This window comes from Somniosus microcephalus, chromosome 33 (assembly GCF_052327205.1).
Source record: "Somniosus microcephalus isolate GS21.2 chromosome 33, FLI_Smic_1.0, whole genome shotgun sequence".
NCBI classification, from domain to species: Eukaryota; Metazoa; Chordata; class Chondrichthyes; order Squaliformes; family Somniosidae; genus Somniosus; species Somniosus microcephalus.
Genome location: NC_141019.1, coordinates 4,836,981 through 4,862,683, shown reverse-complemented (window position 1 = coordinate 4,862,683; position 25,703 = coordinate 4,836,981). Strand labels below are relative to the sequence as shown.

Genomic DNA, 25,703 nt, shown 5'->3' with positions numbered 1-25,703 from the left:
GAGGTTATGCACTTTGGCAGGAAAAATCATAGAGCAAGTTATTATCTTAATGGCAAGAAACTGGAAAGTACTGTAGTACAAAGGGATCTGGGGGTCCTGGTGCACGAAACTCAAAAAGTTAGTATGCAGGTGCAGCAAGTGATCAAGAAGGCCAATGGAATGTTGACTTTTATTGCTAGGGGGATGGAATATAAAAACAGGGAGGTATTGCTGCAGTTGTACAAGGTATTGGTGAGACCGCACCTGGAATACTGCATACAGTTTTGGTGTCCATACTTAAGAAAAGACATACTTGCTCTCGAGTCAGTACAAAGAAGGTTCACTCGGTTAATCCCGGGGATGAGGGGGTGGTCATATGAGGAGAGGTTGAGTAGATTGGGACTCTACTCATTGGAGTTCAGAAGAATGAGAGGCGATCTTATTGAAACATATAAGATTGTGAAGGGGCTTGATCGGGTGGATGCGGTGAGGATGTTCCCAATGATGGGTGAAACTAGAACTAGGGGGCATAATCTTAAAATAAGGGGCTGCTCTTTCAAAACTGAGATGAGGAGAAACTTCTTCACTCAGAGGGTGGTAGGTTTGTGGAATTTGCTGCCCCAGAAAGCTGTGGAAGCTACATCATTAAATAAATTTAAAACAGAAATAGATAGTTTCCAAAAGTAAAGGGAATTAAGGGTTACGGGGAGCGGGCAGGAAATTGGACATGAGACTAGGTTCGGAATGGTCATGGCCCTGTGGGTAGTGGAGTGGGCCCAGGGGCCGTGTAGCCTGGTTCTGCTCCTACTGTGTTCTAATTCTGTGTTAGATTTCAGGAGATGGTTTTATTCCTGTTCCTGGCTGGGGTGGAGATCGCCTTTACAGAAGGTAAGTACTGTAGAAAATATAGGGACAGAGTGATCTCCTGGAAGAATTTCGATCGCCTAGATGGGTCGGAGAGGAATTTCCCAAATTTTTTTCTCCCAAATTGGCCATTGGGTCTTTATCTGGTTTTTCGCCTCTCCCGGGAGATCACATGGGTTCGGGTGGATGCAGAGTGATAGAAGATTTGAGGTTAGGATCAGATCAGCCATGATCTTATTGAATGGTGGAGCAGGCTCGAGGGGCTGATTGGCCTACTCCTGCTCCTATTTCTTATGTTCTTATGTTCTTATAGTCGAGCCCGTGGGTAGATTTTGACTTTGTGCGATAGTGTAAAACGGGTGATAGCGAGTCGGCAGCCCGTTTTACATCTCGCCCCATTGACTTCAATGGAAATAAAAACTGGGTGAGACGTAGAATGGGCTGCCGATTCGCTATCACCCATTTTATACCATCGCACAAAGTCAAAATCTGCCACGTAGAATTTTACAGCACAGGCGGCCATTCAGCGCATCATGCCTGTACTGCCTACGAGAGAGAGCTCTCCAAAAGAGATGGAGATGCCAATGACCGTTCATGTTCCCCCTCCCACCTTATAAGAGACCGGTTCCAGTTCCTGCACCCCCACTTGTGACGGATGAACTAATCGCTGCATTCCACCTCGTATACTGATCCCAGTCTACGTCAACCTTATGACATACTGATCACATTCCTTCCACAACATTCTCATTACAGGCCATGTCCCTCCATAACATATTTTCTAATCTCTGCCTTCTCTCTGATGACATACGGATATGGGGAGAAGGCAGGGACAGGGTACTGAATTTGGATGATCAGCCATGATCGCATTGAACGGCGGAGCAGGCTCGAGGGGCCGAATGGCCTACTCCTGCTCCTATCTTCTATGTTTCTACACGATCTTCTGTCCGTGTTCCCTTTGTAACGAGCCGATTGCAGCTCCTACAACCCCTTTCATGATGGGCTGATGACAATCCTTACGCCCCTCCTCTCAACAGGCTGCTAACATTCGTTCTCATGATGGAATAATTACAAGCTGCACTATGAATACAATGAGCTGATCAGGGATTAAAACCTCCAAATCCTCCAGTTTATTTACTTTTGAAATATTTTCATTAATGAACCCTGAAAAAGATGGTCATGACTTATAACCCACCAACTACAGGAAACTTTGTGTGATCCGGCACCGACGGGACCGAGCTGTTGCCGTTCCCTCAAATCTGCCGGACACTCCAGCGTTAATGTTGAAGCATACGGAGCTTTTCATCTCCGTATCGGACAACAAACACTGTTGCTTAGCAACAGCTTCTAAACAGTCGGCCCGTACCTTGGAAGCGTCTCTGTCGCTTAGCAACAGCTTCAGGGAGACTTTGCAGAGCCTGACTGTTGAAAAAAAAGCCACGAGAAGAAAAAAAACCTAACAAAACGGCTCCTGATTTTTGCCGGTGGCTTGAGCTTGCCGGACATTTAGCCTCCGGATAACACAGTTTCCTGTACACAGAAAAATATTTTCTATACCGATGAAATTACACTCAAGTAAGGATTCTGTAAAGTTCCTCCATATCATTATGTTTAACGTACTTCAGCAGTTTTTTGTTTCAAAATCTCTTGCCTGTTTCGTGTCACTATAGTGGGAGAAACTTGGTCTAGTCTAAACTTTGTTTTAACTACTGCATTTATTAGATGTTAAAATATCTTAAATGTTAATATATTAAAATAATCAGAATAGAACCACCTCATGAATTTCACAAAGGTTAGAAAAATAATGGATAGGTAGAAACGATTTCAAGGCTGTAATTTCACCTTGGCGTTCGGTGTGATGTTGTAATCACTCCTGGGTATCCATCTTTCTCGATAAGAATTTTTTCACCCAATTTTTCTCCGCCTCCTTTCCTGAAAATGTTGACTCTTAGTGGGGTGGGAACTTGCCCCAAAAATGGCCAATCTTCATGCGTGTGCCTAAGTTCTCATGCTAGGGTTTTCCGTTTCTGTGCTTGCCAGCTTGTCATTTTCCGCTCTTTAAAGTGAATGGCAGAAAATTGTGGCCTGGCGAGCACAGAAGCAGAAAACCCTGGCCTTAATTTTAGGAGGCTATTCAACATAGCGGCATCATAGTCCATACCAATCCTATTCTTGTCCAACAACTGGATCTTTGCACGTTCCAGCATAGTTACTGGATAGTGACCAGGAGCTTATTTTTTTCTTGTACTCTTCCCTAGCCCAGCTGTTCCCCCTGTTGCCTGGCTGAGATCAGCTAATTCTACACAGACTGGTGATCCAACCTCGAACCTTTGGGTCCATATGGCTTCGAACAATGTTGTGCAGTGCCTTTACCCACAAGACCATCAGGGGGCCCTGTATGTCAGTTCACAGCTCATTTAAAGCTCACCATTTATTGCTAGTTCATGAAAGAATGGAATAAAATCATATAGCATTCAGAAACTTTCATTGAACATAGCATGAAAAATATATAATTTACCCAAAAAACCCCAGGAGCAAAGAATTGTCTGTAATCGAAACTTTGTACTAACTGAATATCAGGCTTGAGCTCACTTCAAAGCATATTGTGCGATTGTCGGATAAAGTGCCATGCAAGATAGCTTCCTTTATTTAGAAATGGAGGAAGGGACTGCAATGACGTGATTGACTGCACAATTATGTCACAGCATCACAGAGTGCATTGTTGCTATTAATTTATTATTTATTATTAAGTTAACGGCAGCTCTCCAGATGGCTTAGTGGGCAGTTGCTTTGGCATGATACGAAGCAATATAAACCAGATAGTCCCAGGTTTGATCCCTAGTCTGTGCCAATCTCTGAGTAGCCCACACACTATAATTAGCCTGAGAATTCCTGTGCTAGAAAAATAAATAATTGTTGTTCTTGACCACTATCAGTGACTCCTGCTGGTAAGTGTGCATGTGTGGACATTTGAGTGAAATGAGACTGGGCTTGTCTATGACACCCTCATGGTGAAATAGGCTGGCAACACTCCCTGTTTCGGTTGTCACTCGGGCAAGGGCCATCAGTACCTATGGAACTGTATCTCAACAAAAGCCAGTACTTTCAGAGAGGAGGTGAAGAAAATGGACCAGGTGTTATCCAGAGCACCACATCAAAAAGCACCACCAGTACTGTAACAGACTCCAGCAAAGAGGCAGAGACACCTGTACAAATTAGCAGTCACCAAGCAGGTAACCCCTCCAGTGACATAAAGTGATTGGAGCGGCCAGTGAGGGGTCTCAGAAGTACATGGGTTATATGCGAGAGGATCATGACATACACACTTTCAGCACATATTCCACCCCTGCAAAGAAACCATTTTGTTTTAAATGCCACTTTGCTTGTGTCCCCATCGTGGCATATATTTCTGCCTGGCATGGGCAATGATATGTTTAGGTAGTGGGAATGGTTGCTGGGGTGACAAAAGGAGAATAGGCTTGGCTACTACTGATGATCAAGGCCACTGGTTTTCCATTCTTACGTGAAAAAAAAGGATGAAATCACAGAATGCAATTGGCATTTTGAATTTGGCACCAAGATCATAACAGTATGGTGGGAGCAGCTTCAAGACCTTGAGACTTCTTAATTAACAGAGAAATGCATAGTGTCAATACCGACTGGAACCTGGCTCTGCTTTATCCTCAGGCCACTGCTGCTCCTTTGCTCTACTCTCTCTTCAGGGTGCTACTGCTTCTGTGCACACACTCTCTGCTGATGCCACCACAATACAACCAGCATTTACAGTGAATTTCTCTGCTGATACACAAATCTGACACAGTTGCTGCTTTGCTCCAGGAATGCTGATTTACTGTCAATGCTGACTATTGTAGAATCGATGCCAGCTGGGCGAGGGGTGGCAATAATATCGTCAGCATTTACAGTAAGCAAAGTGGCAACAACACAACGGGGCCGGGAGCTGGCAATACAGTCGGCATTTAAGTTTCCAAGTTGATTCGGAAGTCTTGTGCTCCTACTGCTGCCCCTGCCAGACTTCTGGCACCAAATTCTGAGTCCCCTGCTCTGTTGTTATGGCTGGATACTGCTGCCGCTGCTTGCTTTTGTTGCTCAATTGGCTTGCTGCTTGCTTGCTGCTGCTTGCTTGCTTTTGTTGCTTACTTGGCTTGCTGCTTGCTTGCTGCTTCTTGCTGGCTGCTTGCTTCCTGTTGCTTGTTGGCTGGCAGCTTGATGCTGTTAAGACAGCTAGCTGGCTGCTCCTCATGGATAGCCAGCTTCTACTAGAGATCTCTGTTTCCTGCTCTGCTGCTATTAATGTTTAGCCAAAAATTATACTTTTTAAATATAAATTTTGTAGCTGCTCCTAGTAACCATGGTCCTTGTGGTGTTTGGCAGTGCGTTATGGGTATCACAATGCCAAATAAACCTCAAGAGCTGGGATGACCAGAGACAGCTTAAAAAATTAAGTGACGCTCCCAGTCACCTTGTGGTATCTGGTGGGCAGTGTATATTCTTTCACCTGTTCCTAGTCACCATGGCACGTGGTTCTTAGGCAGTATATATGGGGTGTTACAATGCCAAACAAACCCCGAAGGAGTGTGGTGACGAGGAACAATTAAATACCCGTGCAACATTACATGTGTCATGTCCGACATTCATTTTTAGAGCAGCAGTACAATTCAGAATGTGATCTCCAAACGTCGGTAAAAATCCCATGTAATAAAAAGGGAATTTGACTTATTCAGTCCTGCTGATGATTTACTGCATCTGTAACACATGAGTCTGCATAATGATTCCTATGAGTGTACGGTTGTTGAGCTAGGCCAGTACTTGTGCCCTGCTATCAGCCAGGCTAATATGACTTTATTGCCTTGACTTTTTAAAAATGTAGTTCCTGGGATGTGGGCGTCGCTGGCAAGGCCGGCATTTATTGCCCATCCCCTAGTTGCCACTTGAGAAGGTGGTGGTGAGTCGCCTTCTTGAACCGCTGCAGTCCGTGTGGTGAAGGTACTCCCACAGTGCTGTTAGGGAGGGAGTTCCAGGAATTTGACCCAGCGACGATGAAGGATCGGCCGATATACTTCCTTAACTTGATTTAACTTAAATGAGTGGCAATCACACTTTCCCAAATCTCCCTCTTGGCAATCTCCTTATTTGAAAGGATGATGGTAGCTGCTAGCTGGCAAACTAATTCCACATGGGTAGGTTCAGTTAAAAAGTTGTTCTGTTAATGCCAACTCTGAGCTGAACTTGAATAACAAGTTCGCAGGCCCCTCAAATATGTGGAAATTACAGCGTCATCTGCTTTAATTGCATACAGCCTCCATCCCCCTCCATTTAATATACTTCATTGGCATTTTGCTGACAACTTTGCCAATCTGTTTCTAATGGATGTTGGAAACTTGTGTTCTCCATCCACAAAGGAGGACTAATTTGTCAAGCCACGATGAAATTTCCCACACCCAAAAATACAACCCTGTTGTGTTTCTTTTCCAAAGTGCTTCTCACTCAGAAATGAGAAGTCCAGTATTCCTATGCATCTGATCAACGGAACCTTTTCATAATAGACATTTGTGGAGGAGCAATGCGATAGAGTGATGAGATGCAGGTTCATGCTTGTTACTGAACCACCGGTGATCTCAGCCTTCACACTGAGCAGATGCAAAGCACTTCCCCACAGAGGGTGGGTGGTGGGATTCAAAGGAGAGTCATCCTGGGTCAGTCTTATGCACATTCAGGGATGGAGTGATTCTAGGGCAGTAGTAGCAGAGGCTTGGAAGCGGATTACATGGCTCATATATTGCTAGAAATTATGGCAAGGGTTTTCCGCCTCGGATTTCTCCAGCCTACGATTTTTCTGGTCATTCGCTTTAATGGGTAGAAAAGTATGGGCTAGTGAGCGCAGAAATGGAAAACCCTGGGCGGTATGTAGTTCAAACAAAATGAGTTAAGATGTCTTTTTAAAAAGCTAAAGGAGAGCCAGTCTACGAGACTATACCCTCCCCAGACTAGAGGCAAATAGCAAGCAGCTTGAGAGGAACGTAACACTTTTTTCTGACGATGATTTTAAATATTCAACTTTCTATTGATAAGATTAGACCCTAGTTTATTCAACTACTTATTGTGCATGAACTTTTAGTCAAAAAATGGCAAAAGTAAAGCCTAGCACGGATTTCCCAGTGAAATAATATAAATTCTTCAGTTGTAAAATGGTGTGATTACATTCAGTCACTGTGCATCATGTAATACACAAAGTCCTGCATTTATTTCAGCTGTGTCATGTACATATTAAGCATGATTCTGAAGGAGTGTACTAGAGGACTTGCTAGACATTACATTGGGATGTAGGCTGGTCCCAGGTGTTTAGATGTTAGTGTCCAAGACAATTGGACAAATGCTTTTCACAAAGTAACTATCAGACTGACCCACCTGAAGGTGACTCATGGCAAGTTTATAGGGGTGACTTTGCAAAATTGCACTCCTGGCATGAATCCTTGCTTGCCAGAAGTGCATACTGGAAATTTGAGCACAAGTTCTCCGTGATTTCTGCACCAGGAGTGCAACTTTGTAAAACTACCCCTTATAAGTAAACTGTAAATGGTGGCTCCTGGTGCAGTGCAATGTAAACGGCATGGATTCTACAGCACCGATAGCAACTGAAAACATCAAAATGGTTGGGGAAAGTCCACACAAGCAGGAATGTGGGAACTGTACTGCTGACGGGTGGGGTGAGTGCTCTGCCTGAATGCTGTCAGAAAAAAACCGCAGCTAGTGGCAGAGGCTGTTAACGTTGCTGCACTGGCACTGCTGTCTCTACAGTGCGGAGAAAAAGCACCTCGAGATGGTTCTCTGTGCTGCCTCATTTATCTTGCAGCAGGCTGCTGCTACAAGCAGCGCTGACAGTTAAAGGCAACATTATTGAAACTAGTCATCTGAACACAAGAATGACGCAGGCATAGGAATTTTCATCCCAGCTTGCTCAAAGCCCCTTGATTGACACTGGAAAAGAAGGCCTAATGCTAAATATACATACACCCTACAGGGAACAGAATTGAAGCCAGTGGTGTATTAGTGCATCATTCTCTAAAGATTCATGACTTAATACCATAAAGCTATAGCTAAAGCAAACAGGGTTCTTGGTTGTATTCACAGGACAATTCACTACAAAACAAAGCATTCCATTTTGTCCTTGTACAAGACCTTGGTCAGGCTTCAGTTAGAATACTGTGTCCAGTTTTAGTCTCCTCACATGGTGGATGATATTGAGGCTTTAAAAGGGTGCAGAAGAGAGCCACAAGATTAATTCCCAGTTTAAAACACCTTTGTTACGCAGATAGGCTCAAAAGAGCTGAGTCTGTATACTTGAGAAAAGTGAAAGGCTCGGACGATTTGATCGAGGTTTATAGAATAATGAAGGGACTAGATTGTATTTCTGTGGACCAATTATTTCAACTTGACAGATTAGGGAGGCCCAGGGTCACGTTTACAAGCTTTGTAAGGGCAGAACTAGATTGGATGTTAGGCGGTTCTTCTTTTCCCAGAGAACAGTGAACCTGTGGAACATGTTCCCAGCTTGTGCAGTGAACGCTGATTCACTGACTCCCTTCAAGAGAGTTGGACCGGCTAGATGGACCGGTGGGTCTTTTCCTCTGTCATTTTTGTTAGTAAGAAGTAAATTGCACCTCCCAGTCCAAGCAATAACACAAATCTGGGACTCCAGTCTCAGACTGATTCTGAATGCCCTCAGGGAAACTAGGGATGGGCAATTAATGCGACCTTGCCAGCATCGCCCACATCCCAAGAACAAATCAAAAAATTCACATATGCTTGGGCAGGAGGAAGTAGTTGTTACAGAATTCAGAAACAGATTTAACCAATGATGTATACTAGAAAGCACATAAACATGAACCATACTGCCTAACTGAAGACGGCCCTAACTCCATGTGCCCATAATAATCTGTAACCAATGTTTCTTCCTTGAAGGTAGGACAAGATAGTGGCTACAGATTGTATTGGAGCTGGAGCCAGATATCCTAATTATCTAAACCATGGTATTTTATATGTTGAACACTTTACAGAGATAAATGGTAACTTCCATCACATCTTGCTTGGTCACTTTTTATATAAACAAGTAGCTAAGATATAAAAATCAGCTTTCTACTGTAATCGATGTTCTGGTGCTGCCCAATGCAGTTACTTGTTCCTCAAATGCAATCACCTCACAAGTCTGTAATCATGTGTTTAATGTTGTGTTTATACTGTAAATAAAGGCTTGGTGCTATGGGATCGCCCTGTTCATATTATGCCACAGAAATGCAACTGCACATGCTGAATGTTTCTCCAAACATTCCCACTTTGTGACTTTGCTGAAAAAGGTATATAAAGGACAGTGCGTAGATTTTGACTCTGTGCGATAGTGTGAAATGGGTGATAGCTGTGGCTCAGTAGGTCGCACTCTCCCCTCCGAGTCAGAAGGTCGTAGGTTCAAGTCCCACTCGAGACTTGAGCACATAATCTAGGCTGACACTCCAGTGCAGTGCTGAGGGAGCGCCGCACTGTCAGAGGTGCCGTCTTTCGGATGAAATGTTAAACCCATGCGCTGTCTGCTCTCTCAGGTGGACGTAAAAGATCCCAGGGCACTATTTTGAAGAAGAGCAGGGGAGTTCTCCCCGGTGTCCTGCGGCCAATATTTATCCCTCAATCAACATAACAAAAACAGATTATCTGGTCATTATCACATTTCTGCTTGTGGGATCTTGCTGTGCGCAAATTGGCTGCCGTGTTTCCTGCATTACAACAGTGACTCCACTTCAAAAGTACTTCATTGGCTGTAAAGCGCTTTGGGAAGTCCTGAGGTTGTGAAAGGCGCTATAGAAATGCAAGTTTTTCTTTTTTCTTTATAGCAAATCGGCAGCCAGTTAGACATCCCTCCCGATTTTTATTTCCATTGAAGTCAGTGGAAATAACAAATTGGGAGAGATAGAAATGGGCTGCCGACTCGCTATCACCCGTTTCACACTGTCGCACAAAGCCAAGATCGACCCCAATGAGTGTAAAACATTCCACCAGCCTGTACAGGTGGCTGAACCAGGAAACCATTGTTTACGGCATCAGAGCAGTGCTGCCTCCAGATATGCCTGCAGACACCACCTCTTTTGGTGAGTCTCCAGAGGCTCTGGATGTAACAAGACTGTCTTTGTTACTTTAACACTCCGAGCCCTAGTGTTGTCCACCAGCTTGTCAGGACTACGTTTCTATATTGGGCCAGGCCAGTAAGAGTGATTCTTCATGTGTAAGTGGAGCATCTCACAACAGGGGAGGAAATGAACAGATACATGGCATTGTCTCACCTTACAGCAAATAGCATTCCTGTTGTTTTGGAGAAGATAGTGTCTCACCTACCTACCCTCCCAGTTCAGGAGGACACTTGCACAAGAAATCAAATTTGGAAAGATGAACGTATGATATCCTATGATGATATCTAGAACAAAAGTTAGACATTGGTACTCTGTTTGGAAAACATTTGATCTTAGTCAGAGCTGAGAGATGTATCTTCTAATGTGTCAGATATCAGTGTCATGATTTTGAAAAAATATTCATAACCTTTTGAAGAGCTGTTAATTTTACAGAATGCACCTAATCTTAAAACCTTGAATATTTTTCACCTATTAATCTACCGTGTCAATTAAAATGTTCTAAAAATTGATCTTCTCTTCTGTAAACTTGAATCCTCCTCACTCATGCATGCTCAAGGATGCTGCTCTATGCAGCAGGAGATAATAGATACACAGGAGGGGGTTACAAAGTGAAATCCAATCAAGGAATAAAAGTGGCTTAGCAATTTTCTCCCGTCCTCTCCTGAAAACGTTAACTCCTTGTTGGGGTACAGTTTCATGTGCCCCTTCCATACCTCACCCAAGTGGCCATTCTTCATGCGAGTCTGGACACTGAGGCTCCGATTTTTACCCAGAGACGGGAACGTGGTGTGCGAGGGCAGTAGCGGGCGACGAGGCTGCAGCATCGCGCGACGTGGAAGTAAATCGGCCAGGAATAATTTAAATAAAGCTTCCGGGTTCCTCGTCACGATGACGTATCTGCGGATCTGACGCCCACGCACATGACGCAATTTCCTGGCCACTACTTTAAAGGCTTAGTCCACCTCTGCAAGGGAGGCTGAGGGAAAGGAGTCCAGAGACTGCAAAGAGGATTGAAAAATTGATGACATTGCTGCAAAGAGGGAAGGTGGCCCCCAGGTTGTCGGATGCTTCCCTGGAGGTCATGCTAGGTGCAGTGAGGGCCAGGAAGAATGTGTTGTTCCCCACAAGTGAGAAGAAGAAACCTTCTGTCACCACGAGGAAGGCATGGATAGAGCTGGCAGAGGAAGTCAGCAGTAAGAGTGTGACGCCATGTTCCTGGAAACGGTTCAATGACCTGACTAGGTCAGGAAAGGCCAGCACATGTCCTTCCTTACTCATCTCCTGCAATGCACTTGCTTTCATTCCATCATCCCTCCTGCACCATTCACACCAATCCTCGCCCCTACATCATTTTCCTCAGCGCCAATTGCAATGGTACACTGCACCACCTCTCACCATCACTCCTTGCATATGCTCACCTCCCTTCACTGCTGCCAATAACCCCATCTCATCCCATCTGAGCTGCTTGACCTGCACCTACTCTCAGCACACATTCTCAATTTGCACTGTAAGAAAGAACTCCCATTTAGCGCCTTTCACAACCTCAGGACATCCCAAAGCATTTTACACCTTTTGAAGTGTAGTCACTGTTGTAAAGTAGGGAAACATGGGAGCCAAGTTGCACACAGCGGTCACTATCGGTAACTGCATGACATCCCCACTCCTCTGACATCTGCCCGATTCTCCCATTCACTTTATGCACTACATCCAGAGGAAGCAAACATCCTCGATAGCTATTAATACCCCTCTTGCAGAAGAGAGCGCAGAATTCAAGGGAGAGGGCCAAGACCGACGTAGGGCCCCCAGATTTCGTTGAAGTGACCATGGCAGAAGAGGAGGCTCTTGAGATAAGCAGGACCAGCAACATCCTCAGCATTGGTGATGGTGAGGTTAGCGGATCCACGGAACAGGGTGACTCATTTCAACTTACACAACCAACTGCGCCTTCAGCCTACTTCAACATATCAACCAGTATGGTTAAGTGCTTCATGTGGACATTTACATTTTCTTACTGCCATAACTAAATCTTCACCCTTTCTTCTTTCCTCCAGGGACCTCACAGCAACATCATGGACCCCAGCCCTCAGAGGATGAAGACTCCTCGGAGGAACTCATCCCTCCTGAGGACGCACTGTCATACGATACATGCGTTGCAGGCGCCAGCGCAGAGATTGGCACATTAAGTTGGCGTCTTGGTGAGAGATGGGTCGGCACCAGATGAGTCTCGCAGCACAAGTGAGACAATCTGACTATCCCGAAGCACTGCTCCTCAGCCAGGTCAAGGAAGCTGAGCCTCAGTCTGAAGACCCTGTGAGGTGGGTAAGGCCTGCTGCGTGCATTCCCCCTCTGTTGCTGGCCCTCCTGCAGCTCCTTCTTCATCACGCCTTTGCTGCTGCTCATCCTCCTCTTCACTCTGATACAGTGCAGCACACATCATCAGCTTCCCCGATGTTTTGGTAACTCTCCAAAACAGAATCCAAAGCAAACAGTGATCACTGAAGCACAGCCCACAATGAACTGAAAGAGCAGCTGTGAGTGTTGCAGTTTTATTCAGATCGGGTCCCCTTTACTTTCAGCAGTCTGAACAATCAGCACCCAATCCCGCCAGGGTTGCCCTAACAACCTTGCTGACCTATGTGAAACTCGTGGTACACCAATTAAAATCACACCGGGATCCAAATTGCATCATAGGACCCCAATTTACAGATATACATGGGCCTCCCTCCTCTCCACAGTGGGAGACTCGTTGACCCCGATACTTGCTGCCGTTAATATCGTGGCATCCGGGAATATGGTGGCTTGGGGGCAGGTTTGCCATTTCCGGAATTTTATCCCCTCCCTCACCCGACCAGTGGGGGAGGGGGGGGTTTAAAATCGAGGCCTGAGTGTCAGTAGGCTACGCATCCACAGCTGATCTCAGTTCTGTCCTCACCTGACTTCTACATGTGCACACTTCCAGCATGGGTCATTGTATAGTGAGCAGGAGCAGGAGCCCTGGTCATTTTTAATCTCCCCGCCCCTTGCTCAACTTCAGCATTCTCAGGCCTGTCATAGTGCCCCCAAGAGCTGTCCTGGCTGAGATCAGGCAACTTGGCACAGACTAAGGATCAAACCTGATCTGTATGAATCAGCTAGTCACAGGGTAAATTTGCTGAGCCCTTGGGGAAGCTGGATTACAATCTTTAACATCCTCCTATGTATTATTTAATGCACTATATTTCCCTAAAAGTAAAACGTGAACAGTTGCGTTTTCTTACTGATAGACATCGAGATGCTCAGTGTGGTCACCAGGTCAAAGTAGTATGACACAAGAGGAATGGCATTATAACTGATTGATTGTGACATTTGACTTGACGGACTGTGGGTGCTACAAAATTAATTATGCAGCATTTTATGTACTACTCATATATATTATTTATCATATAATTAGCTATAATGGCTCCATCCAAGTGGCTGTATACCACAGTATGCCTTTGTAGACAGAATGGATGCAATGATCTGTGGATCTCTACTTTCTCTGCTTGGCCCTTACCCTGTAAATGATCCTCATAGTACTATTTGTAGAAACTTTGGAACGACTCACTGAAAGAATCTTCTGCAGATCAGCCCGTTCCTGCAATGTTTACTGTGGAGTCCGATAATCGGTCGCCTGAACCTGCTCCCGTCGAGTCGTTCTGCTGCAGTCGCTTGATGGTGTTTTTTAAAGTCTGCCTCTTGTTGCAGAACCACACCCTAACCACCTCGCGGTCGTAGTTCAGCTGCTCGGCTATCTCTGTCATTTCCTGACCCGTGGGGTGGGTGTTTTTCTCAAAGTGGACGTTAAGGATTTCCAGGGCCTGTGGTGTGAAAGATGTGCGCCGTTTGCGTTTCTTAGAAGGCTCACTACCAACAAACTCAGTGAGGTTCTGTATGCCCGCACGGTGTCGTATTTCTGCTTCTGTCAGCCACCTTTCTAGAACTGGCTTGATCTTCTGTGCACTTTTAGGAGTGATGTCCAATTTTTCAAACCTAGCAGGACACAAAACAGTGCTATAATTGTTGGCCTACAGACAACTAATTGTAGATCTCTAAAGAAACGTCAACACTTAATGTTCTTTTCCATTCTGATCACCTGTTTTGGTGCTCAGGAGACTGCTGAATAACAGGATTGGCAGAATTAAATGGCAGGGCTGAGTTATCTTATTTTCCTCTTGCTACTTCAGCCTGCCAGAAGACATCTTTGAGTGATGCACAAGTTTTGCCTCTGTCCCCCAGACAATCCAGCAAAAACTAGTATTTTTACAACTCCTCCCCTCCTCCAGACAACCCTGATGAGGATTTTAATTTGATTCCCAGTCTCGAGTCCAGTTCCTAGGTATTATAGCTATTGGGCTGCTTTGACAGAGTTTTTTTTACAGTGGGCTAAAACAACTCAAAGTTGAGTTGAAGAGTAACTTTAGTATACAGTTTGTTATTTGCGATTTCCCTCACCCCAAAGGTGATTCCTTGTCAAATAGTTTTTCTTTCCTCCCTCACCAACCCACCAATGCTATTCTGAAACCAACCACTCGGAGGTGCACAGAAGTTTGGCCTGAAGACAACAGTCTCTCTCCTTATGGGCAAGTTCTGGCTTCCATTTTGTGCCCTCTAAATCAGCACTTTTAAGGTTAGTAACTCAGCATAAAGGACAATCTGAATATGAACCCACTGCTCCACAAAGGGTAACTTCAAAGTGTTGCACCACCCAATCATGGTGGTCTTTTGAAGATGGCAACAGTTCCTGGGGACAATTTTTGTGTCAGTGACAATCTGTGTGCGTTGGTTCATCGGATGTAATGGACCAGTCTCCTGTGCTCCCCATGTGTAAATTATCTGCATTTCTTCTAGGCCTGGGGAGGAAACTTTATGATAATATGCAAATGAGGCAGGAGTGATGTTGATGCTTCCCATGTCTTTTGCCAGTACAGCACTACTTCCAAATCACACCCGTATATAATGGCTGTCCAAGGTTGCCAGAGGATCAACCGAAAGGTGAAAGATCATTTAAGGGGAAAGGTAAACTAGCAAGAAATATAAAAACAGACAGTAAGAGCTTCTACATGTATATAAAAAGGAAGAGAGTAGCTAAAGTAAATGTTTGTCCCTTAGAGGATGAGACTGGGGAATTAATAATGGGAAACAAGGAAATGGCAGAGACTTTGAACAAATATTTTGTATCTGTCTTTACGGTAGAAGACACAAAAAGCATCCCAATAATAGTGGAAAATCACGGGGCAAAAGGGAGGGAGAAACTTAAAACAATCACTATCACTAGAGAAAAAGTACTAGGCAAACTAATGGGACTAAAGGCTGACAAGTCCCCTGGACCTGATGGCCTGCATCCTAGGGTCTTAAAAGAAGTGGCTGCAGAGATAGTGGATGCATTGGTTGTAATCTTCCAAAATTCCCTAGACTCTGGAAAGGTCCCAGCAGATTGGAAAACCGCAAATGTAACGGCCATATTCAAGAAAGGAGACAGAAAGCAGGAAACTATAGGTCAGTTAGCCTAACATCTGTCACTGGGAAAATGCTGGAATCCATTATCAAGGAAGTAGTAGCAAGACATTTAGAAAATCGTAATACAATCAAGCAGAGTCAACATGGTTTATGAAAGGGAAATCGTGTTTGACAAATTTATTAGAGTTCTTTGAGGATGTAACGAGCAGGGTGGATAAAGGGGAACCAGCAGATTTAGTGTATTTGGATTTCCAAAAGGCATTCGATAAGGTGCCACATAAAAGGTTACTGCACAAAATAAGAGCTCATGGTGCTGGGGGTAATATATTAGCATGGATAGAGAATTGGCTAACTAACAGAAAAGAGAGTCGGGATAAATGGGTCATTTTCAGGTTGGCAAACTGTAACTAGTGGGGTGCCACAGGGATCAGTGCTGGGGCCTCAACTATTTACATTCTATATTAACGACTTGGATGAAGGGACTGAGTGTACTGTTGCTAAATTTGCTGACGATACAAAGATAGGTGGGTTAGCAAGTTGTGAGGAGGACACAAAGGGGGCGATTTTCCCAGCCCTGAGGAGGCGGGTATGGAGGTGGGACAGTTGGTAAAATTACAAAAAGTGAGTGCAGGTTCGGAACTCGCCTCCAACCCACCTCCGCGCAACTTTGCCGGAGGCAGGCTTCACGAGTGCGATTCGGTCCCGCCTCCAAGAGGCGGGATAGGCAGTTAAGACCCTTAACAAGCGCTTAAGAGCCGCTGTAATCCTATTTTGCCAGGCCTTTGTTATTTTGACACATTTTTAGCGTGTTGCACGCCGTTCCTAAACCAGGCCAGCTAGTCCTGGCGGGTTGACAAGTGGCTGGCCTCCTCACTGCTGCAGCTCCACCATAAAAACGGAGCTTTCAACAGGGATGAGTTGCAGGTGGCAGAACTTTTGTTGCACAGGTCTTTGAGCACTTTTTCCAGGCCTACTGAAGTTGGAGGTGGTGCAGCTGAGATCTATCTACTTTGGGACCACCTGGGAAAACCCTCTCCCCACTTGGACTGAGCGCTTCCCCAACGGAGGTATCTACCAGCAGCATGGGAAACATTTATTTCCTTTCATCATGGACCTCAGATTCGGACGAGGAGCAGCCACGGCAGCAGCAGATGCAGGCAGAACAGCAGCAGGAGCGCCAACTTCCTGCTCACCCATCTGATGCTGCACAGGGCAGAAGGTGTCAACGCATGGCAGCATGTCGCCGCAGGAGATATCCCCAACACAGGGTTTACAAACAGAGGATGAGCTACCTCAACATGACTGAGCAGCAGTGCCAAAGGAGGCCGAGACTTTCGCGAGAGGTAGTCGCTAACATCTGCGCAATGCTGCACCAACACCTGGAGCCCAGAGGAGTGGGTGGACACCCCTTACCAGTGGCTGTCAAAGTCACCACCGCACTCAACTTTTTTGCTTCAGGCTCCTTCCAGGGATCATCAGCAGACATCAGCGGCATCTTCCAATCGGCCGCCCACAGTTGCATCACGCAGTTTACCGATGCCCTCTTCGCAAAGGCGCACAATTACATCAACTTTTCAACTGATCAAGCAAGTATAACTGCGCATGCGGTTGGATTCGCAAATATGGCAGGCTTGCCAATGGTGCAGGGCGTCATAGACTGCACACATGTTACCCTTAGGGCACCCCATCACAACCCAGCTGTTGTTGTCAACCACAATGGCTTCCACTCCCTCAACGTACAGCTGGTGTGTAACCACAACAAGGAGATTTTGCATGTTTGCGCCAAGTACTGTGGCAGTTGCCATGACTAGTCTAGTGAGCCTCCGCTCTTCAATCCGCCAAACCAACTTAACGGATGGCTACTTGGAGACGAGGGCTACCCCCTGAAGACGTGGCTGATGACGCCAATCAGGAGAACAGCGAACGAAGCTGAGGAGCGCTACAACGCCAGCCACATTTCGACCAGGTCCATCATCGAACAAACCATCGGCTTGCTGAAGATGCGCTTCAGATGCCTTGACCGATCAGGTGGAACCCTACAGTACTCAGCAGCCAGGGTCTCCAGAATGGTCGTGGTCTGCTGTGCACTGCACAACATCGCACAGCATCGTGGCTTGCAGCTTTCTGAGGAGCAAGTGACTCAGTACATAGCCTCCTCAGATGAAGAGGAGGAGAATGATGACCAAGTGGAGTCACATCAACCAGCAGCAACAGCAGCACGCGAGCACATTGCTGGCCGGAATGCAAGGGATGCACTCATCTTGGCCATGTTTGCTTAGGTTGCCCATTCTAGCACATGTGCTTGGCTCCTTCTTAGCACAAGATACACAATGGACATGACTCTCTGGCTTCCTCTCACTCTGACCACCAACCTGACCAAGCAAGTCTCGCTGAGGTCACAATGTCGAACTTCCAAAACCGAAATCACAGAGGCCATAATGTCAACAGTTTGCCATCACCAGAGTTTAATACATTCACAAAGGGATGGCATTTACTCATTAAACACAAAAAAACACCCAAGTGACTGCCCGTGTAACGAATTGTGCTTTATCTTCCTCTTACGCGTGCTCCTGCGTGGTGCCTCCCCTGTGGCTTCAGCAGTGGAGGCCCCTTGCTCACTTTCATGCTGCTCCTGCTTCAACACCTTTGGCGGGCATCTCTGGGTTTGCGAGCCTGTGAGGGCTCGTCAAAAGTCTGCTCCTCCTGTGGCTGTGTAATGGCTAAGACGCCCATCTCAGTTGGGTGAGGACTCTGGTGGGGCTCTGACCGAGGGCAATACAGTGGCATGGAAGTGTGAGCGCTTGGAGAGGAGCCGCCACTTCCTTGTTCTCTGCCACCAACATCCCTCTCATGGGTCAGCACCACCTCAGCGCTAGCAAGTGGCTTGAGAGCACCTTGCTGCACATCAGGGGGCCATGAGGATCCGTTTCTGCACTGGCAGTCCTACTGCTGAGGACTTCCATGAAGCTCTGGTCTCTCTGATTAATAGCTGGCCATCACTCCTCCAAAGATGTCAGTCTATTCTGAACATTGACCATGTTTTCAACACTCTGGCGACTTATCTCCTCAACTGCCCTGGCCATCGTCTGCAGAGAGGCAGCCATCGATACCACAGAGGTAGCCAACCTTTGCGAGGAGATGCGCTCATGTGCCAATGACTCCACAAAGGCTCTGCTCATATTCGAGTTGGACTCCTCCATCCTCTCCACACACGCAGTGACCCTGGAGACAAAACCTGCCAGAGACTCCTGCACCTGTTCCTGGAGCTCTCCTTTTGGATGGACCCGGAGGCACAGGGTCCACATGCAGCTGAGCAGAGCTGGGAGAGTCCTGTGACCTCCGACGAGGGCTCTCCACTGCTGTCCCTGTCTCCACAATCTGCTGATCACTTTTGAGCTGTGATACACCAGGTGACAACACTACTCTATGTCCCAAAGATGCCATCGAGGTGTGCGTATCTGTGCTGGTGCTGGGTGCGCTTACATCTGCTGACGCTGCGCCCTCAGAGGTTGCAGGTTCCTCTGAGTAGTCTTCCGCCTCAGGCTCTTCCTCTTGGACAGTGGGGAGGGTGTCTGTCGATGGTCCTGTGGGGAAGTAAAGGAATGTGTTATTGATGTTACGGTAGTGTGGCATGCACTTGCAATAGCGCAGATGATCAATTGCCATTCTATAAATGTACATTCGCAGCCATTCTAGTCACTCCTGCAATGTAAAAGAGAGAGATGCAAAACTATTCTGTCACCAGCTTGCTCTGCTGTGCCCGTCTGTCCGTCCCCCACTTCCACCTCCACCTCAGCGCCAATGATTTCCAGGGCCGCTTCTTCAGCATTGGTAAAATGGGTGAGGGAAGGTGGCCCTCCTCCAGTCTTCACCCTTTCCCTTTTATTGTGGGCTCTCTTTTCCTGCAATGAGGGAGACAAGTGGAATTTGAGTGAGAATGATGGAGTGAGTGTAGAGAGTCCAGAGCATAGATGCTTAGAAGGAGACAAAGATGGAGTGAGGTTCCATTTCCAAGGGCCCTCCCTGTGCGTTGTTAGTTGTTGTCATTGCTTAACATTGATAGGGAGTGTGAGGGCAGCATAGTCGAATAGTGAAGTGATTGTGTTCATAGAGTGAGAGGGATGGTTAAGGGTGTAAGGGTAAAGTGGGATGTGTAGGAGGAGGTTGACAATGCAGAGTGCTGGTGATGAGAGGAGAAGGGGAGCAGAATGAGGGTCAAGCTGATGGTATACTCACTTTGGCTGATCTTACAAGGTCATTGAACCTCTTGCGGCTCACAGACCTGGAGGTGACATCCCATGCCAGCTGCACCCAGGCAGCCTTGGTTTGTGTGGGAGGCTTCTCTTCCCAGATGAGGGGAAGAGCACCTCCTTGCTAGCTCTCACCCCCGCAACCAAAATACTCAGAGACTCATCGGAGAACCTCGGGGAGGCCTTGGCTCTCGAGTTGGCCATCTCTTCTCAGCGCAAATGTGTTCAGCTTCCACAAAACAGTAGTGAAATGAGCCAAGGAAGCAAGCAGCCGTTAAATGAAGCTGCATAAGTGACGTCAGCAAAGGTGAGATTCAGTCCAAAAAGAGTAATTGGCCCAGGGGAACCCACACGCCCGGAGTTAATTGGGCAATTAGTGGAAAATCCCAACTTTTTCCTACCTGACAGTGGAGGCTGGTTCGGAACCCACCCACCCCCAAACCCGCCTCCAATGGGAAAATCACCCCCAAAGAGTCTGCAAAGGGATATAGAGAGGTTAAGTGAGAGGGCAAAAATTTGGCAGATGGAGTATAATGTGGGGAAAATGTGAGGTTATCCACTTTGGTAGGAAGAATAGAAAAACAAAATATTATTAAAATGGGAGACTGCAGAATGCTGCGGTGCAGACGGATCTGGGTGTCCTCGTACATGAAACACAAAAAGTTAGCATGCGTCAAGTAATTAGGAAGGCGAATGGAATGTTGGCCTTTATTGCAAGGGGGTTGGATATAAGAGTAAGGAAGTCTTGCTACAACTGTACAGGGTGTTGGTGAGACCACACCTGGAGTACTGCGTACAGTTTTGGTCTCCTTATTTAAGGAGGGATATACTTGCATTGGAGGCAGTTCAGAGAAGGTTCACGAGGTTGATTCCTGAGATGAAGGGGTTGATGTATGAGGAAAGGTTGAGCAGGTTGGGCCTATACTCATTGGAGTTTAGAAGAATAAGAGGTGATCTTATTGAAACATATAAGATTCTGAGGGGGCTTGACAGGGTGGATGCTGAGAGGATGTTTCCCCTCGTGGGGGAATCTGGAACTAGGGGGCATAGTTTCAGAATAAGGGGTCGCCCATTTAAGACGGAGATGAGGAGGAATTTCTTCTCCCAGAGGGTCGTAAATCTGTGGAATTCTCTACCCCAGAGGGCTGTGGAGGTGGAGTCACTGAATATATTCAAGGCGGAGATTGACAGACATTTGAACTACAAGGGAGTCAAGGGTTACGGGGAGCGGGCAGGGAAGTGGAGTTGAGGCCAAGATCAGATCAGCCATGATCTTATTGAATGGCGGAGCAGGCTCGAGGGGCCGAATGGCCGATTCCTGCTCCTATTTCTTATGTAAGATTAAATAAACAGTTTTGCATTGTTTTTCTTTTTTGTTACTTAAGTTTTCACAAGCCTTTTTGTAGTAATCGCTTTTTTTTCCTCTTCTAGTTCAATTAGTGCCAATGGAAATGTTGGTATACGTGAGAGTTTTGGAAGAGGAAGAGGAAAACCAACAGAGAGCTACCAGATGGGTCAAGCTGCACAAAAGGTATTCAGTATCCACCGGCAAGTATCCTCACACCCACATCTACCGACAGTGGTGCACATACCTCATTTCAGCAGATGACTAATGCATGCCGAGGCTCCAACTCTCAAGGTAGGCTGTGACAACAGTCCCGATGGCAGTGAAGGCCTGACTAACCCATAGTTCTTAAGAAGCACTCCGATCATGGCATGTCAGGCCTTCAGTGATACTGCATGAAATGGTGATCTAGCGCCAGCAAGACCTGATTAGTCGCACCACCCAAAGTATCATCAACCGTACGTGTAGGCATTGTTACACCTACCTGTGGGGAACTGTCTTCACAGGGTCTGGCTCAGCCGATAGCCAGAAGCAGAGCTGCTGCAAGGATACCTGCTGCTAAAGTGCACTATAGGGGCTGGCACATCCAATGACAGTACTAGACATAGAAGATAGGAGCAGGAGTAGGCCATTCGGCCCCTCGAGCCTGCTCTGCCATTTAATGAGATCATGGCTGATCATCCAAATTCAGTACCCTGTCCCTACCTTCTCCCCATATCCCTTAATCCCTTTAGCCTTAAGAAATATATCTAACTCCTTCTTGAATATATTTAATGAATTGGCCTCAACTGCCTTTTGTGGTAGAGAATTCCACAGGTTCACCACTCTCTGGGTGAAGAAATTCCTCCTCATCTCAGTCCTAAATGGCTTATCCCTTATCTTTAGACTGTGACCCCTGGTTCTGGACTCCCCCACCATCGGGAACATCCTTCCTGCATCTAGTCTGTCTAGTCCTATTAGAATTTTATATGTTTCAATGAGATCCCCTCTCATTCTTCTAAATTCCAGCGAATATAAGCCTAATCGACCCAATCTCTCCTCATATGTCATTCCTGCCATCCCAGGTATCAGTCTGGTAAATCTTCGCTGCACTCCCTCCATGGCAAGAACATCCTTCCTCAGATAAGGCGACCAAAACTGCACACAATACTCAAGGTGTGGTCTCACCAAGGCCCTGTACAACTGCAGCAAGACATCCTTGCTCCTGTACTCGAATCCTCTCGCTATGAAGGCCAACATACCATTTGCCTTCTTAACCGCCTGCTGCACCTGCATGCTTACCTTCAGCGACTGGTGCACAAGGACACCCAGGTCTCATTGCACTTCCCCTTCTCCCAATCTATTGCCGTTCAGATAATAATCTGCCTTCCTGTTTTTGCCACCAAAGTGGATAACCTTGCATTTATCCACATTATACTGCTTCTGCCATGCATCTGCCCAATCACCCAACCTGTCCAAATCATACTGGAGTTTCTCGGCATCCTCCTCACAGCACACACGCCCACCCAGCTTTGTGTCGTCTGCAAACTTGGAGATATTACATCTAGTTCCCTTGTCTAGATCATTAATATATATTGTGAATAGCTGGGTTCCTAGCACCGATCCCTGCGGTACCCCACTAGTCACTGCCTGCCACTTGGAAAAAGACCCGTTTATTCCAACTCTTTGCTTCCTGTCTGCCAACCAGTTCTCGATCCAAGTCAGTAGCTTACCCCCAATCCCATGTGCTTTAACTTTGCACGCTAATCTCTTATGCGGGACCTTATCAAAAGCCTTCTGAAAGTCCAAATACACCACATCCACTGGTTCTCCCTTATCTATTCTACCAGTTACATCCTCAAAAAATTCCAGTAGATTAGTCAAGCACGATTTACCTTTTGTAAATCCAAGTCTACTTCCACCTCCTTCCAGGCATGCTGGAATGACGACCTATAGGGATGTTGCCATGGAGTAGCCTTCTCCTTGCAACCACCTCATGCAGCACCACCTCCACTTCAGCAGCCATCAAACAGAGGGGTGGAGGTGGGCTGGTATCACCTGCCTGCAGATTCAGGTCAGCTCAGCACCTATTAATTTTTGCCTGTTACTTCTTAGCTCTCTCCCCTTTTAGCCTTGGTAAAGGCTGCCAATGGATTGAAATATCTATAAGCCTTTCCAGACCCTGAAATTCCAAAGCAGAATCCCTGCCCATCCCAGCCCAGGCCGGAGACCCTATCCCAAATCCTGTGGACGGGGTTATTTGCATGGTCGGGGCAGGCTGCCAGCACCTGCAACAATCCGTTGGCAGCGCTCTGCCTGAGGTCCAATGTTTCTGGTCTCCCACTGGAGCCACTCTGCTGCTGGAGAATGTAATGAATCCCCTCTGCCGAGCAGTACTATCTTTGTTTGGTTGGAAGCGAGCTTGCCTTTTTGGGGGTGGGAACTTGTATACTGCTGCAGTATATAAAGACCTGCAGCAATTTAAAGAGGACAGCACCCAAGAAATTCATTTTGCAGCTTAACTGTAAATGATGACACCCGAGAATGTCAGTGACATGTGCAGAGGGGAAGAGAGGCCCCCGGTCCAGCAAGCAAGCTGTGGACGTGCTATGCGGAGGAGGGCCACAGTGTTTGAGTGAAACAGATACAGACCCCAAAGGAGAACAGCACAGCAGCAGGTGGTGTTCAAGGAACAGTAACTCAGTGCTGCACAACATTTAATAACCTTACCAGGACAGGCAAGGCAAGAAGTCATCAAACTTTGCAAAAATGCACTATATAAAGCATGTCAGCCACAGTGTCCTCCCCGCACTCTGTATTAAAGTGAGTGAATTGCTTACCATTTTGCAGTGATCTGGAAGTATTCCTTCACTCCCAGCCTTACATGTAATTACCCCACTAAAAGTCTCGAGACTTTAAGGCCTAGAAATTCGGTGGGCTGTGCCACCAGTTAGCGCCTAAAGAGGGCACTCAGTGGCTTTAGCGCCACTGGCCACGCCTCCCACGAAATTTAGCGGGGCGCTAATGGCGGCGTTAGCCTGTAGCGCTGCGCCGCCACCGATGACATCATCGGTGTGCGCAGCGCCCCGCTACCGCCCCGAATGCGATATTGGGTCGCGCCCCCCCCAGTAGCGCCCGTCGCAAATCACGACCGGTTCAGGGGGGCCTACCTGTGGCGGTAGTGGCGCAAATTAAAGGGGAGGTGCGGGGCGGCCATTTTTTTCGGTGGCCGCCTGCCAGCACCTCCTCGCGCCGCCCTCCCCGGCCTCCTGATCCCCCCGGGCAGTGCTGGCTGTGTCCCAAGTGCCCGGCACTTCTCTGCAGTGCCGGGCTCCTTTGCCAGCACTCGCGATCAGAGATCGCGCTGGTGCAGGCCCCTCCCCTAAGAAGGGGAGGAAGGCCTGCAGTACCGCAGCGCGCCATGCCGCAGCGTGTGGTGCTGCGGCATGTTGCGCTGCGATATTCAGTTTCAGCGCCCCAAGAGGGACGCGGGGCGCCTCGAGCAGCGCCCCGCTTTCGTTTGGGGCACTGAAACTGAATATCCCGCTGGCGCTCCCGGCTCCTTCCGGGGCGGGACTTCCGGCGCCCAGGCGAGCTTGGCGCCCCACCGAATTTTTAGGCCTAAATGTTTAGTGCACACCCATTATGGGTTGCTTGCTGACACTGGGTTTTGCAGGTATTTTAGTGGTGACTGGTGGTAGATGGACCTTGTTATATTGCTGCTCAGTTGGTGTCCTGGGGAAAGCGCACAGAGTCATCAGCTGTGGCTCTAAAGGGCAACCTTGATCTCCCATGAGCCACCCACACACTTGCCCCTCTGGGTGATAGACTGCTAGCATGCTGGAATGCCTTTAGAACTTCCAGGAGAGCGAGCATTCAATTGCATGATGCGGTGCTGCTAGTTGCAAAGAAGTCTGACATTTCAAGAGTTGAATCCTTTCCTGTTGACATAGGTGGTGGCACTGATCTAGGGACTTCAATGGCCATATGGGTGCAATCTCCTTGGGAAATTTTGCCACTCTGTAAACTTGGCAAAATTGCAGTGCCCTGTCATGCTACTGATAATCGTCAATGAGTGAGTGGATGAAATTGCTCGCTCTAGCGCAATCTGTGATTTGCTTAATGCGCCTGTGCGCAGTTGACTGGCCTTTTTAAAAAATAATTTGTTTTCAGGATGTGGGTGACATCACTTTTATCCATCCCTTTGTTGCCCTGAGAAGGGGATGGGCTGCCTTCATAGGGATTGTTTGTACAACTGACTGGCTTGCTCAGCCACTTCAGAGGGTATTAAAAGTCAACCAGGTAGTGTGGGACTAGAGTTCACATATAGGTCAGACAGGGTAGGGGTGGCAGCTTCCTTCCCTGAATGATGTTAATGAACTAGTTGAGTTTTTAACAACATTCCGGCAGCTTTTACAGCCATTTTATGTGGTACTAATGCTACTGATGTCTCCAGTGGAAGCCTGGAACTGTTTAGGATTGTTGTGATCCTTGTGCAGTGTCCATGGTGGAATTGGGCTGTGGCATCTGACCTGTCACTCATGACTTCCTATGTGAAGGGTAGCCTCTGCAAGCACTGTTCCTGGATCAACTGAAGCGAAGAGCACCTTGCTCTGTAAT

General features: G+C 47.0%; 1 protein-coding gene across 1 annotated transcript in view; it reads right to left on the bottom strand.

Moving 5' to 3' along the window:
• Positions 1–13,423: 13,423 nt before the first annotated feature.
• The window catches only part of pou6f1 (POU class 6 homeobox 1), a 159,237-nt gene continuing 146,957 nt past the window's right edge, over positions 13,424–25,703 (bottom strand). Inside the window, exon 11 of the mRNA XM_085972615.1 lies at positions 13,424–14,042. Coding sequence (XP_085828741.1) covers positions 13,637–14,042 — 406 coding nt within the window. The 3' untranslated portion in view covers positions 13,424–13,636. The remainder of the gene's footprint in view (positions 14,043–25,703) is intronic.